Source organism: Microtus pennsylvanicus, chromosome 9 (genome assembly GCF_037038515.1).
Source record: "Microtus pennsylvanicus isolate mMicPen1 chromosome 9, mMicPen1.hap1, whole genome shotgun sequence".
Classification (NCBI taxonomy): Eukaryota; Metazoa; Chordata; class Mammalia; order Rodentia; family Cricetidae; genus Microtus; species Microtus pennsylvanicus.
This window is the reverse complement of record NC_134587.1, coordinates 104,167,140-104,181,652: the sequence shown is the minus strand read 5'-3', so window position 1 is coordinate 104,181,652 and position 14,513 is coordinate 104,167,140. Positions and strand designations below refer to the sequence as shown.

At 40.7% G+C, this 14,513-nt stretch overlaps 1 protein-coding gene across 1 annotated transcript; it reads right to left on the bottom strand.

Moving 5' to 3' along the window:
- Positions 1 to 4,923: 4,923 nt before the first annotated feature.
- On the bottom strand, positions 4,924 to 13,493 carry LOC142857861 (arylamine N-acetyltransferase 2). The gene is made up of 2 exons (XM_075986907.1): positions 13,412 to 13,493; positions 4,924 to 7,146 (listed from the first exon to the last, which is right to left on the bottom strand). Exon 2 carries the CDS (start codon positions 7,138 to 7,140, stop codon positions 6,268 to 6,270), a length of 873 nt encoding a protein of 290 aa, XP_075843022.1. The 5' UTR covers positions 7,141 to 7,146; positions 13,412 to 13,493; the 3' UTR covers positions 4,924 to 6,267.
- Between the last annotated feature and the right edge of the window lie 1,020 nt (positions 13,494 to 14,513).

Genomic DNA, 14,513 nt, shown 5'->3' with positions numbered 1-14,513 from the left:
TTATATGATATGTGATTTGCACATCCTTTATTCCACTGTATGTGTTGTCTCTTTACTTAGCTGGTTACTTTCTGCTCCATGAAGAAGCCTTTTGGTTTCATGCAATCCCAATTGTCTATTTTCCTATTTAGTTTTATGTTTGTGATTAGGGGGGGGGTCTACCTAAGCTATCAATGCATAGGTCAATGTTATCGAGCTTTCCTGTTATGATTTAATCCAGTACTTTCATGGAACAAGTCATCAGTCCTTATTGAGGCTATTTTTGGGGTAAGAAGTAAGATAACTGTCTTCATTCTTCTATATATAGATATTCAATGTTTTCAACACTAGTCACTGAGGAGACTTTCCTTTTCTCATTGTAACTTTCCTGGTACTTTTGTGAATAACTTGACCATAAATTTTATAAGGTTTATTTCTGGGCTGCCTGTTCTGGTCTTTCAGTTCAGATGCCATCTTTTAATGCCAATAGCATGCTAATTTTTTATCACCATAAGTCTATAGGATTTTTTGAGATCCAGTAATGATACCAATCATTTTGTCCCCTTGCTTAAAATGATTTCAGCTATAGTTTGAATAAATCCTCTAAAACTTGTTTGGAGATTAATGCCTCAATTCATATGCTAACATGTTTAGGGATAAAGTTATCAGTTAATTAATACTATTTGTAGTCATGAGGATGAAGTTTATGATGGGAGTATTAGTTTTATATGAAGAAGAGATACTCTACCTGGCACACTTCCACTTCTGGCCCACTGCCAAATGCCATGCAGCAGAAAGACCCTCATACTAATGACCACCCAGAACTCTTCAGTTACAGCCTACAGAACTCTGAAAAATAAGTCTACAATGATTTATAAGCTATCAATTATCAAGTATTCTATTTTAGGAGTGGACTGAGAGTATTTTTTGGCTCTATGTAATTTTTTATTACTTTCAATTTCTAAGAAGCATGAATAGTTTTTCTATAAAGCATTTATCATTTTCTATCTACAGCTTTTGTTCCCTTGCTTAAATTCACACACACACACACATTTATAAGCAATATAGTAACTCTTTCTCTATATACAGCTGATTTGATTTTCTGTTATTTGTTTCATTCTGCTGGGGACTAAACTCAAGGGCTGACACATACTAAGTGAAGATTTGCCCCTGAGCCACCTCCTCAGCCTATTTATTTAGATTTGATGTTATTGTAAAAGAAATGGCTTTCTAACTTTTGTTTCCAAAAGTCGAACATTAGCATATAGAGATACTCTTAAGTTTCTTGAACCTAAAGAGAAAATAGTGCTTTTATCGTTTTTTTCTCTTTTTAAGAATTGCCTAATATATTCAAATTTATAGACATTTGAATGCTGCCTTTCCTCATTTGTCACAGGGCTGTCATGTTACATGTCAAATCTAATTACAGTAAGCACTGTTATTTCTAAATGGGGCTCACTTAATAGATATTTTATATACCCAACTATAAAATTGGGGTGATGTTTTGGAATTTATTTTTTCACATTTTATTAAAAACAGATTCTTTCCTCATACAATGTATTCTGATTACAGTCTACTCCTCCCAGTTCCTCTCTACCTGCCCTTCCATCCAGATCTACTTTCTATCTGTCTCTCATTAGGAAAGAACAGGCTCCTAAGAGATAACAACAAAACATAGCAAAAGAAATTATAGTAAGCTAAAACAAAACCATCATATAGAATTTAGACAAGGCAAATTGACAGAAGAAGTAAAAGAGCCCCAAGAGAAGGTACAGAAACAGGAAAACCACTCATTCATGTGCTCAGGAATCCCATAAAAATACTAGACTGAAAACTGCAATATGTATACCAAGGACCTAGCGCAAGACCCATGCAGGCCCTGTGCTGGCTGCTTCAATCTCTGTGGGTTTGTATAAATTTTGCTTAGTGGATTAGAGAGTCCTCCAACACTGGCTCTTACACTCTGTCTGTCTCTTCTTCTGTGTGTTTACCTGAGGTCTGAGGGGAGGGATTTAATGGAGATACCACATTTAGAGCTGTGTGTTCCAAGATACTCTCTCTCTCTCTCTCTCTCTCTCTCTCTCTCTCTCTCTCTCTCTCTCTCTCTCTCTCTCTCTCTCTCTCTCTCGTGTGTGTGTGTGTGTGTGTTGTCTGAATGTAGATTTCTGTATTTCCTGCCATCTGCTGCTGCAGAGGGAACATTCTGTAACAAAGCTGAGTAAGCACTGGAGATGCTATTGATCATTGATTTTTAAATATCACTCTTTACCATACAAATTTACTGAGTTTGTTTATTTCTAAGATTGTTAGCTGGGCATGATGGCACACAGCTTTAATCACAGCTCTTCAGAGGCAGAAGATAGATCTCTGAGTTCAAAGCCTGCCTGGTCTACCAATCAATCCCAGATCAGCCAGGGCTACAGTGAGAACAAAAAATGGTTGTGTCTGTGTATGTGTGTGTGTATGTGTGTGTGGTGTGTCGAGAGAGAGAGAGAGAGAGAGAGAGAGAGAGAGAGAGAGAGAGAGAGAGAGAGAGAGAGACAGAGAGAGAGAGAGAGAGAGAGAAAGGAGAGGAGGAGAGAAAGATGCCTTTTTGGTGGAGACCATAGGATTCCATATGCAATCAAGGTTAACAAAGACAAGGCTTTCACTTTCTCATTTGAAGCTGCCTCCCCACCCCCTGGGACTAGCGAGTCTCACACTAAGCTGAGCAGAATGCTAGGAGTGACCAAAAAAAAAAAAAACTATAAACGTTTTCCCTTAGGTTACGATATTAGCTATGAGTTTGTCATATGTGACTTTTCTTCTTTTGAGGATCATTCTTTCTGTGCCAAAGTCATTGAGAGGTTTTATCAAGAAAATAAGTTAAATTTTGACAGAAGTTCTTTCAACATCTCTTAAAGGGATTATATAACTTCTATATTGTTAGCATGGCAAATCACATTAACCGATTTGTACATGTTGAGCACCTAGAGGATAAACCCTACATAACACGTTAGTGAGGCTTTGATGTGCTATTGGACACAATGTCCTTGAGGATTTCCATCTGAGTCATTAGAAATACTGGACTACTGTTTCTTTTCTGGGGACATCACTGCTTTGTCAGGTGACACAGGGTTAGAAATGTGCCTCCTTTCTTCTTCAGTTTGCAGGAAGAGATTGAGAAGGACTGTTAATATTTTTCCTTCAAATGATTCAGCTATCACGCCATATGGTTCTGGGTTTTTCTTCAATTGGGGATGTCTAATGAGTGTTTCAATACCCTTTCTTATTATTGGTCTATTCAAATATTCTATTTCTTTCTGGTTCAGTCTTGGTACATTATATGTGTCTACAATGATGTAGGAGGTCCTTCTGTCTATGTGTTGTTTTTATTGGTTAATGAATAAAGAAACTGCCTTGGCCTCTTGATAGGGCAGAACTTAGGTAGGCAGGGAAAGATAGGCTGTATGCTGGGAGAAAAAGGGCAGAGTGAGAGAGATGCCATGGAGCCACAGGAGACAGATGCTGGGAATTTTAGTCAGTAAACCACAGCCTTGTGGTGATACAAAGATTATTAGAAATGGATTAAATTAGTATGTAAGAGTTATCCAATAAGAAGATAGAGCTAATGGACCAAGCAGTGATTTAATTAATACAGTTTCTGTGTGATTATTTTGGGGCTAAGCTAGCCAAGCGACTGGGAACAACCAAGCATCTCTCTCCCACAACACTACAAACGTATCTTTTCCTTAGTTGTCTCATTCATTGTTCATGATAATCTCTTAGAAACCTTTGTAGTTGATATTAGTTATAAGGCCTCTCCACCTCTGTCAGGTTTTAGTACTTTTTAAATTCCTATGTAGTCTAGTTAATAGTTTCTCGGTACATTAAACTTTTCCAAAGTCTATGGCTGATCTTTTCTATTGCTCTGTTATTATGCAATGATTGTCTGCTCTCATTTTATATCCCCCTTCTATTAACTTTGAAGTTAGATAGCTCTTGCTTTTCCAGCACCCGAGAATATAGTGTTAGATTATTTCGTTGATATTTTCTTCTCTTTCAATGTAGATACATTACTATGAATATCACTTATAGAACTGCTTTGGCTGCTCCAGGGCTTTTCATCCTCAGTGGTCCTACACCATTGAAAATGCAGGTGTAGCTATGCCATAACCTACTGCCTGTGGTTTCTTCTCCAGAATTGAAAGGTGAACCCTTAAGAGAACTAAAGGGATACTGGCATTTGTCACAGTTCTTCTACCTGCATAGTGCAGAGCAGGACATAAACTTCACTTGGCTCTATCTTAAAGACAGAAGGAATTGATGTACACATTCATTATTGGGAACTGTTCTAGACATATGCCTGTGATCAGGCTTCTTCTACCTTATTAGTCCAGAAACTCTGGCAGAAGACAGCATATCCTAATCTCATGGCTCTAGCAGAAGGACAGACAACAGTTTGGGTAACCAAGGAGAATGGAGGACTATCATAAAATATCTGGCTACACATTTTGTTGAGATTCTCCTTTATTTCTTTATTTAAACTTCATTTGGTAGAAACTAACACTGTGCAGTCCGCACTCAAGTCCTGATTGCTAAATATTATAGCTATTTGTATCTTTTGATACATTTTTGTTTTCCCCATATAGTAGAAAGCTTTAAGGAAAAGCAACTGGACTAGGGTTAGGTAGTTCGTTGTACAAATAACTTCACTGAGAGTGTTCTAAAACCTTTTTGTTCTCAATGGGCCACATTTTGATTGGCTTAGTGTGCTGTGTTAGCGGAAAGGTCTTGATCAATGTGTGAGATTCTTTTCTGTTCAGAAGAACCAGAAAGACTTGGCACTGGCAAAGAGAACAGTGGAAGCAAACACAGCTAAGGAAGGGAGGCGGGAAAGCATCATTAACTGAAGCATAATTTTATTATTCATTTTTACTCAGGTCAGGCTTCTTTCATTCTCTGCCTAGGAATGTATCCTCCCTGTATGTCTCTGTCACTACATAAAATATCCATGTGGAAACCTGCTTAAAGAATTTTCCTCTATTCTAATATTGCTTCTGACTTTACATTTTCTTGATCATCATAGTTGAAGAGAAAAAACTAGTCTCAGAAGAAGTATGGATTTTACATTCTAGCCCTGATACTAGGAAACACAAGAGAGAACGTGAGCTATAGGAAAGTCAACTTTCCAAGTCAGGGACCTAAACAAGGGCATGGAGCCACCCACAATCCTTTACCAGCTGGGTCTTTCCTCTTCAGTTAAATGTTTCTAAAAATACTCACAGGAGAGCCTAGAATTCCTCTATGTGATCACAAATCTAGTCAAATCAGCAGTAAAGAGTATCAGCATGATTGAGGAGGAAAATAAAGAGAAGACTCCCCTGGAGAAGACACCAGTCTCCGTTGTATCCCAGCTCCTCCAGATAAAGCTCTCCATTTACACCACATTAGTAAACATGTTTTAATAGATCTCTTTGAAAATGTTTTAGATATATATTACATCATTTATATTAATTATGTTAGTCATACATTTCAAAAATACAGAAGCTCAAATTTCTAAATATCGTTATTTGTTCCCAGAGTAAGAAAAATCATATTAAAAGGACTGGATAAAAAACAACACAGAAAGAAATTATTAGCTGTGTGACTGGTTCTCTTGGGTCCTAATCATATCTCTCTAGGTGTTGGCCGAAGTCATATGTTGATAGACTATATAGTCTTAAATGTATTTGGAACAAACATTAGCACCCATTCTTCTTTGCTGCATCCAAATCCTAAATTATAAGGTAACATCTCATAAAAATTAGATATTGGATAGATGCTGTTCGAATTTAATGGCAATGTTTCTCTCACTATTCTTTTATTCATCTATTAGTACAAATTCCATGTAAATTAGCAATAAGCAATGTCGAGAATTCTCTAGCACCCATCAGCATGGACACCAGTATGTTCATGTCAACAGTAACGTGCTCTTTGAATGGCTGATTTCTAGCTGTTTCATTCAAAAGTCATGCAACCAGAAGTGCTGATGTTTTATAGACAAAATGTCTAGGGTTTTCTTCCATTAGGATATAGGAGTAGAGCATTGCACAGTGGCAGGATATGAGGTTTATCTAAGGCACAACTGTTGCTAATTAGAACACAGAAGTCGAGGGTACAACAGATTGTTAGCTACCGATAACTGAGAAGCTGTTGGATGGATGCAGAAAGACTCAAGTGATTACATATACTGCATATCTGTTTGAAATTTATCATAAAACGTTCAATTACATGGAGTGTCACCAAAAACTTTTACTGCTGCTTATTCTAAATGGTAAAAAATCTATCACCATGCTTGGGAACAAGTTTTTTCTCTAAAGAAACGCCAAATATAGTTTTCAGTACGTCTTCTATTTCTTCCTCCTTCAGACTCTTAAATTCTACAAGATCTATGTTGTCCTTATAACTGAATCTCCTATAGGTGAGGGTGGAGCCCACCAAACAGTGAACCCCCTCTGGGGTCTGCAAGGAACAAAATGACTTGCTTGTAAACACAGATGCTGGCGACGTCTGGAGGTAGATATTCATGGACTCGAAGTCCTCAATAGTGCGCGGCTCCAGAGTGAAAGAGTAGATTTTCCGATACTCGTTCTTCTCAAGGAGGTCGGAGTTAACAAATTCTTGGTTTGGAATATACTGCTCTCTTCTGATTTGGTCCAAGTACCAGGTTCCATTCTCTTCCGTCAAACGGAAGATGGCAGGCACCTGAGGCTGATCCTTCCCAGATGCTAATTCTAGAGGTTCCCACATCTGGTAAGAACGACCAAATCCAGCATCAACAATATAGTTCCTGTCACTGATGGTCACCTGGACCAGAAGGTGAATCATTCCAGTGCTGTACTTATTAGCTGGAGCGTTAAAGACGTAGCCTCCCAACATCGTAGTTTCAAAGCCCATTTTAGTCAGAGCCCAGTACAGGAGATGATTAACCTGGAGACACCACCCACCCCTCTTCTTCCTTACAATTTGATCAAAGATGGCCTCTAAGCTCAGCTCCATGGGTTCCCCACAATGGATGTTCAAGTTCTCAAAGGGAACAGCTCGTATCTGGTGCTGAAGGATTTCAGTTAACGTTTGCAAGTCCAGTTTGTTCCTAGAGTTCTGATAACCAATTCGTTCAAAGTATGCTTCAATATCCATGGTTCGCTAAGGCAAGGAAAACAATCCAAAACAAATATTACTACTAAAGTGGAATAAGTACAGTCAAAACTCATTTTCAGTTTATAAATACAGACAATGCTTACAACGATTATGTTTATTTTGTCCTATTAAATGAACCGACACACGATCAATGTTCATAACACCTGGACAAGTGTAGAATACTCTCTGTGTGCCAGGAAGAATGTTTTCTCATTTCCTTCAAATACAGGCTAAGTGTTGAGGCAGACAATAAACTGCTTAGAGGTAGGGTGCTCTGTGGCCTTTCCTGGCTATGCTCAGTACAGGCGCCAAGTAAAAAGAGCCAGACGAGGGCAAGTAACAAAAAGATTCCACTCAGAATCCATTAAAATAGGCTTCTGCACAGTTGCCTACAGAATCAGAACTGTGCACCATGGTACACAGTTGTCATGGTACCACTTACATAAGCATTAAACATCTAACACCCAGAAAGAACAAACAGAATTTAGTTAGATGTCCGCAGCACCTGTTTGCCTCCTTGCTCGGATTTGTATGGAATCTATGGGGGAAGCGAGCAGACTGGGTGGTGGCTAAGGCATGACTGGGCAGCTAGCTGACTGTTGCTTCCCCAGGACTGGGGAAGAAGGGGGAGAGGATCCTGCACGGAGGATGGGACTGGAGCAAACACTTGGAAACCATTACAGGCATCACAGTGAGATAGCAGAAACTGCGCAATAAGTAACAGCCAGATTTTGTGTTTGGTTTCAAGACCAAGTTTTGAGTTGGAATTCAGATTTAGTAGCTATAGGTTCATTATAGTTAAGTCAGCTTTTGCTAGGAGCTCAACACTAGCTATATGTTGTAAACAAATCATACCTGGGTATAATTGTGACTAAATATATTTCAGTTGTATACTGGTGAAGCTGGGCACAAGGTAAAATCTTGTGAGTTCCTGGAGTGGAGTTGGTAGGAAAGGAGATGTGTGGAAAATGTGATTAGTTTTACACGCAGGCTAGCAGAGTCCCCGTGGAAGGACAGACACTTGCTTCAGCCTGATCATCAGTGTAGACAGGACTTAGATAAGGTGGGAGAACATACTTAGATCCTTTGAGATTTCTTAGAAAATGCTTTTTTATATGTATCAGTTCAAAGTAGGCTGTTGGCTTTAATTCAGACAGTATCAGAATGTTTCTTCTTCTTGGTACAAACTCTAGAAAGGAAAGTTTAAAAATGAACTATAACATGGGCTGGGAGGACGGCTTACAGAGAGGAGAGCACTTGACTCTAAGCTTGAAAACCTGAATTTGATCCTCATAACTTGGAAGATGGATAGAGAAAACCAGCTCCCACAAATTTTCAGCCCCATACATTATGGTATACAATCCCCAAGTAAATGTAAAATGCTAAATTGGTATTACTTTTCTTTAAAGAAAGGGGTAGTTGTTTGTAGCATAGATTATGAACTACATTGAAGTAAACCTCTGAGCTACGTAGGGAAGCCTGTAGAAAGTGTGATGTTGAAAGATAGTAGTACCATGATAGGTTCTCAGCCTGGGACTTCCAGAAGTATCTGGATGTTCTCCTAAGTACAGGGTTCGGAACCAGCAATGCACACCATTAGTTGGCATAGGAACAGCAAAGAGAAATGAAGCCTGTTTGATGTCCCTGATTACAGTTTGTACAGTGGCCTTCCTTGAGGTGACAGCTACGGCAGGGGACCAGGGGCAAGAAAGACAGTGACAGTCTTAATGTGGTTGCCATCGGAGAAGGAGAGGGATATGGTGATATCCTGTTTGTATACTAACAAAGTTGTCTGAAGATCAGAAGGTGGAGCTAGCCACTAGTTAACCATAGAGGTCTGGAGGTCTGTACAGACAGACAGGAAGTTATATGGCTGTGCATAGAGAGGAATATAAGGTGGGAGGAGAGGGGAGCTCTGTCTCTTTTTAGTCTGAGGATTTTGTAGAGGTAAGAGCTCTAACGGCTGGCTGCTCTGCTTCTCTGATCTTTCAGTTTGCACCCCCTGATATCTGACTCCAGGTTTTTATTATTAAGACCAATTAGAATTCGTGCTACAGAGCGACAACTTCCTTGTGGAAGACATGTCACCAAGCAATCTCCTGTCACATTTGATTCTCTCGCCTCTTCTGATATGAAGTCCAAACCCGATTCTGGAAAGACACTTCACCAGTCAAACTGGATTCAAGGAGGAAATTTAGAGTTCCACATGCAAAGTTCCACACGCATGATTAAATAAAGTGAAACAACAAATGAAAATATACCATGAGGCTGGCACCAGCGGAAGAGATGTGACGTGCACGTCCGGGAGAACTAGTGGGAAAAAGGACTACAAGTTCTTCATAGACTGAACAATGTGGTTTATGCAAAGAAACACCTCAAACTTAGACTTATTAAAGACATAAAGCCAGATATTACATTAATTATGATCAAAAGTACTCTATAGATAGAACATAATAACACACCGAGAATGCAGAAAGATAGCTTGATGGTCAAGACTAATGGAACAATGAAGTTAAATGCTCATAGACACAAAGAGCAACCAAAGTTTCTGAAATGGAAAGTGTAAAATTAGAATAGAAAAAATATATGATGTAAGATGTGTGCGTATGAAAATACTGCAGGAATCACATCAGAAAGAGAAGTGAGATAACATTCCAGGAAAAACTGAATTCTATGTACATGACATGTGACTATATCTATTTAAACGTTTGAAATCTAAAATTATGAAGAGCCATTCAAGCATCTGTCAGAGAAATAAATAGTTCCTCATCGGGAAGATATCAGCTTGGCAAGAGAATGTTCCACAGAAGCAAGCAAAGGTAAAATAATAGAACCGTGTCTACAAAATACTGACGGGGCACGCAAGTTGTGCTTGGTGTTCTCTTCACATTCCACTGAACGAGAAAGTCTCCAGGCACTCGGAGACAATCTCAAACGGGAAAGGACTGGACAAACAACTGTGAGCTATCCTGGTAAAGTGCTTCCTCCTTCCCGGCCAGTGGAGGGGTAAGTGAAAAGGAAAGCCAAGAAATAGAGAGGGCAGCAAGCTGGGATGCTGTAATCATCGGCTCCTTTCATACAGGGAGGAGCAGAGAACACATTGTGGTTCCAGATCAAGCCACTTTGTCTGATAGAGAAATAGATGTAAGTCAATCATTAAGCTCAACGTAAAACTGACCAGAACCAGGAAGACCCGATGAACCATTACAAAGTCAACCTAGGAATATCTGATTTTGCAATAGCTAATGTGAGTTGACAATTCCTATGTTAGACAGCACAGACCTCAACCAGTTCAGTGTTCCCATGGGTTGTGGCTAGTGAAATCTTTTCTAATACTCTCTCTGACAAGAACAAAGGTCGTGTTTGAGGAGTCAAGGTAGAGAGCCCTCAGAGATGGGTTGGAAGCTTCTGATGGCAAAGTCTCTGGCTTTGTTTATTGTTTATTGTTTATCCCACGAACCACAAACACTGGAGCCACCCAGTCTAAAGGCCATACTGAGGCTCTGTAGCGGATGGTTAGCTATTTTCTGTTGCCGTGATTAAACAGCAAGCAAACAACCCGATGGAAGAAAGCTCTGTTTTGGATGGCAGTTTCAGAGGCACCAGTCTGTGCAGAACTGGCTTCATTACCATGGGTTTGTATTGAGACTGAAGTACTATGTGGTAAGGCAAACATGCTCACCTCATGGTGGTCAAAAAGCAGAGGCAAAGAGGAAGGAAAGAGTGACAAGAGAGACCCTTATGGCAGTACCTCCAGTGGCACTTGCTCCAATGAGGTCCTGCTTCCTAAGAGCACACTCGGCATGAGCTCGGTCCATTGTGGAGGTGAGCATCCTCACAAGTAAATCACTGCCGAATAGCACCAGCAGCTGGGGTTCAGCCTTCAATATCTGAGCTATTTATGGGGACAGTTTGTATCCAAACCTTAAAGAATGAATCCCTAACCTAGATAATGTATTAATATACAAGGCAGAAATGTATGCAACAGGGAAGGGCAGAGTAGGATTGCACTCCTTACCTAAAATGAGAAAAATACACATAAGAAAATATGGCTGGTGAGATGGCCCCATAGGTAAAGGCACTTGCTGAAAGACAGGCAGATGGGTAATAATAATGGTAATAACAGAATAATGTTTTGAACACAGCATGATTCACATGAAGCCCTTACACATACTTCTGTCTACCATGTGCACTGAAGAATAAAGAACATGGCATGCTTATGCCCCCAAAGAGGGCACAAGAGCTTGGAGAAGATTTAAAATCAAGGTGAGGTTGTGAGGAAGGATCATCAGTAATTCACTTAGATCTGCAGATTCTTTTTACCACTTCCTGCATATCTGTGGCATGGCTTGTATGCTTATATTTACATAAAGCCCTGCACCCTGTATTTTATTAGGGGACTCCTCAATGGCTTCTGGGGCTTTCTTGCTTCTTTTGTTAAAAGGTGTAAATGGCAAACCTAAATAAATGTCCTCCCAGCTCTGGGCCAAGGACACATTGGCACGGGGACTCTGCACAGCTTCCTTGCTCTTGTGTGGACAAACTAAGAGTTATAAACATAGGCAGAGCTGCCTGTCCCTAGCAGTTTCCTCGTACGTGTAACTTTGCCCCAGCATCTGGTTTGAGGGAATTTCCATTTGGCTATCTTCAAGTTTGTTCCATGGAACTATGTATAAGAAGGTTAGCATGCATAAGGTAAGGAACTTCTAGAGGGTCTGCTGCCACAGGACTGCAGATCACAGGGATATTTATTTAGTCAAAGGATCCATATGCGATAGTTATACCAGCTGCTGTCATTTGTCCCTAAATGACACAGCACGGCACACCCCTCACAAGTTGTCCTTTTTAGACATCCTGTCCCCCCACCCCCCACCAGAGAACAGGTTGGTGTAGAGAACTCTTGTTGCTTTAGCGCTGCATCTTTCTAATAAAGGAGTGATTTTCAATTGTTTTAGTAAGAGAACTCCTTATTCTTCCCACGATGGACTTGTGAGCAAGAGGCCAACAAAGAAAAGCTAGAGATTAATCCAGAAGGAGATATGAGTAGCATATTGTAATGCTGGAAGCAGGAGATACCATGGAGGGGACGCTACATTCACTGCATGGATTACCAGCAATACTCAATGAAGAGCTATGATGAAAACGAATGAATTGCTTGCAATTTTGGATGTGTAGGCCACCCCCTCCAAATCCTTTTTCTCTTTCATTTTTGCTATGAAGTCTACAACATCCAACTCTACTGACAACCACAAGCAATAAATAAATAAATAAATAATCTTTGATTAAATGGATGGAAGAGACTACACTTGTTGTCCTTGACCTGGACGTGTGCAAAGAGCACCAGCTACCTGCCCTTAGGTTATAGCAAACATACCTGGCACCCCTGGCTTCTAGTACAGGCCACCAGCAGCTAGGCAAAGGTAGGGGAGCCTCCAGGAAAACAAAACCAAAGGGAAAGAGAAACGAGGGCCACAGGTGAACACGGCATAACCATAGAGTTAGTCTGTGGTAGGTAGCTTTAAAAAAAGTTGGCATATTTTTTTCTTTTTTCTCTTTTTGAAAGACAGGGTGGAGTCAGTTGCCTGAGGCAGTCAAAGGAGGGGCTAGAGAGAGGGAAGAGCCCTTATCAGAAAAGAGCCAAGCAATGTTGTTGACATTGTGCCCACAGTATAGAACAGAGTTCACAGCTAGAGGCCAATAATCCTGGACGTTTGCAGATGCTGGCGCCTCGCTGCTGTGTAATCTTACAGTCTTGTTCAGAGGTAACAACTCAGTCTGGGTTCACAGGAAGTAGTTAATTTCTGACGTTATTGACAGCTCCTAAAAGACCCTCCAGACGAGCCCTTCTTCAAGCATGACAAAAATTCCTCCTTAACCCCCCTAGACATGCAGTGGTCAGCATCGTTAAAATTATCCAAGGGGATTCAATTAAAGAGTTCTTAAGTGGTCCACACACCTCTTTATCTCTCACAAACCCTTTGAGTAGCACTACTCGTGTGTTCGTGACTAATAAGGAAATAGTACTAAATGGCTCTTGAAATCTCTCTAAAAGAAACTGCTGTGGCTGTCACCCACTTGAACAAAACATTGTTAGAATCACCTGTGTGCTACAAAGTATTTATAACATGGGTTCCAAGTCTGTGCCACCCAACCTTCCTCAACAACCTCAGGATTGGAAATTCACGGCTGAGTTATGCTGTTTTCTCCTGGTCTTCCTCTTAGGAGAGGAGGGAACCCCGATCTCCAAGTCTATCTGGGAGAACCCACTTACCCAGCTACTAGGACCGCGGCCAGGAAGACCAGGAAGCAGGCTGAGAGGTCTGCAGAGGAAGTGCTTTTATTGGCTGTCCAAGTTGATCCGTCCTCCTATGCCTGGCGATAGCCAGGCCAAGGATCTCTGGGAAATGTAGTTGTAAGGCCTCACTGCCCCCGGCAAACTCTCGAGTTTGAAAAGTGGGGAGCTATCTTGTGAAGGGTCTTGGTATTTCTTAGAGTTCACACTCTGTCGGAGCCTGTGGGAGGTCAAAGCTTGAGAAGGGCGCAGGCAAAGCAGATGCAGGACACAGAGGAGGAAGCGATGGCCACATCTCATTCACACTCCCAGTAAAGGAATCCCCTTCTATTGATATGTTTCCCTTTTTCTTTCTTTCACCTCTCACCTTCAGGTCCTTCTGCTTCTCTCGCAAAGGCACTGTGGAATGTATATGACGTGTGTCCATACCTGTGTTGTACACAGGGCACGTGTTGTATTTCAGCGGTCTTTGATTTATAATGATAATGGTAGAAAATGCTTGCTACTTCTTAGCTGTTTCCCCTGTCCACTGTATTTTAAAGACCCTTCAGTATCAATCCTCTGTGTTATCCCTTTGGCTCACACTATTCATATATTCTGGGTAAACAGAATAGATTTTAAATTTAAGCTTCTGGGGGCGGGGCTTGAGGAGGAGGGGTGAGTTACAGAACCCATAACTCCACTTTGTTTCTGCTCAGCAGGGTCACTCTGAGGCATGCAATGCCTCTCAGTGTGCTTCTGAGGGATTTCGCTTCCTTTGTTGATGACAACGATTTGTTTGCAAACAGCTTATTTATTTTTATTCCTGCACTAGCACTTCCCAACTATTATATTGCTACAAGCAACCAACCAAAACAAAAACAGAAAAATTGCTATGCTGTGGCCGCTGCCTAGTCCTAGCACTTGGGAAGAGAAGGTAGGACAATCAAAAACTCAAGGCCATCCTGAGTTACGTGGCAAGTTCAAGGCCAGCTTGGGCTACGTACGACCAGTCCCCAAAGACAAAACAAAACAAAATACATCCATCCTTGTGGCAATATAACCTGTATATTTGGTAATATCCTGGCCCATGCTTTTCTGT

What these genes read in the sequence shown, in the direction of transcription:
- LOC142857861 (XM_075986907.1), bottom strand. Translation starts at nt 7,140, where the DNA reads ATGGATATTGAAGCATACTTTGAACGAATTGGTTATCAGAACTCTAGG.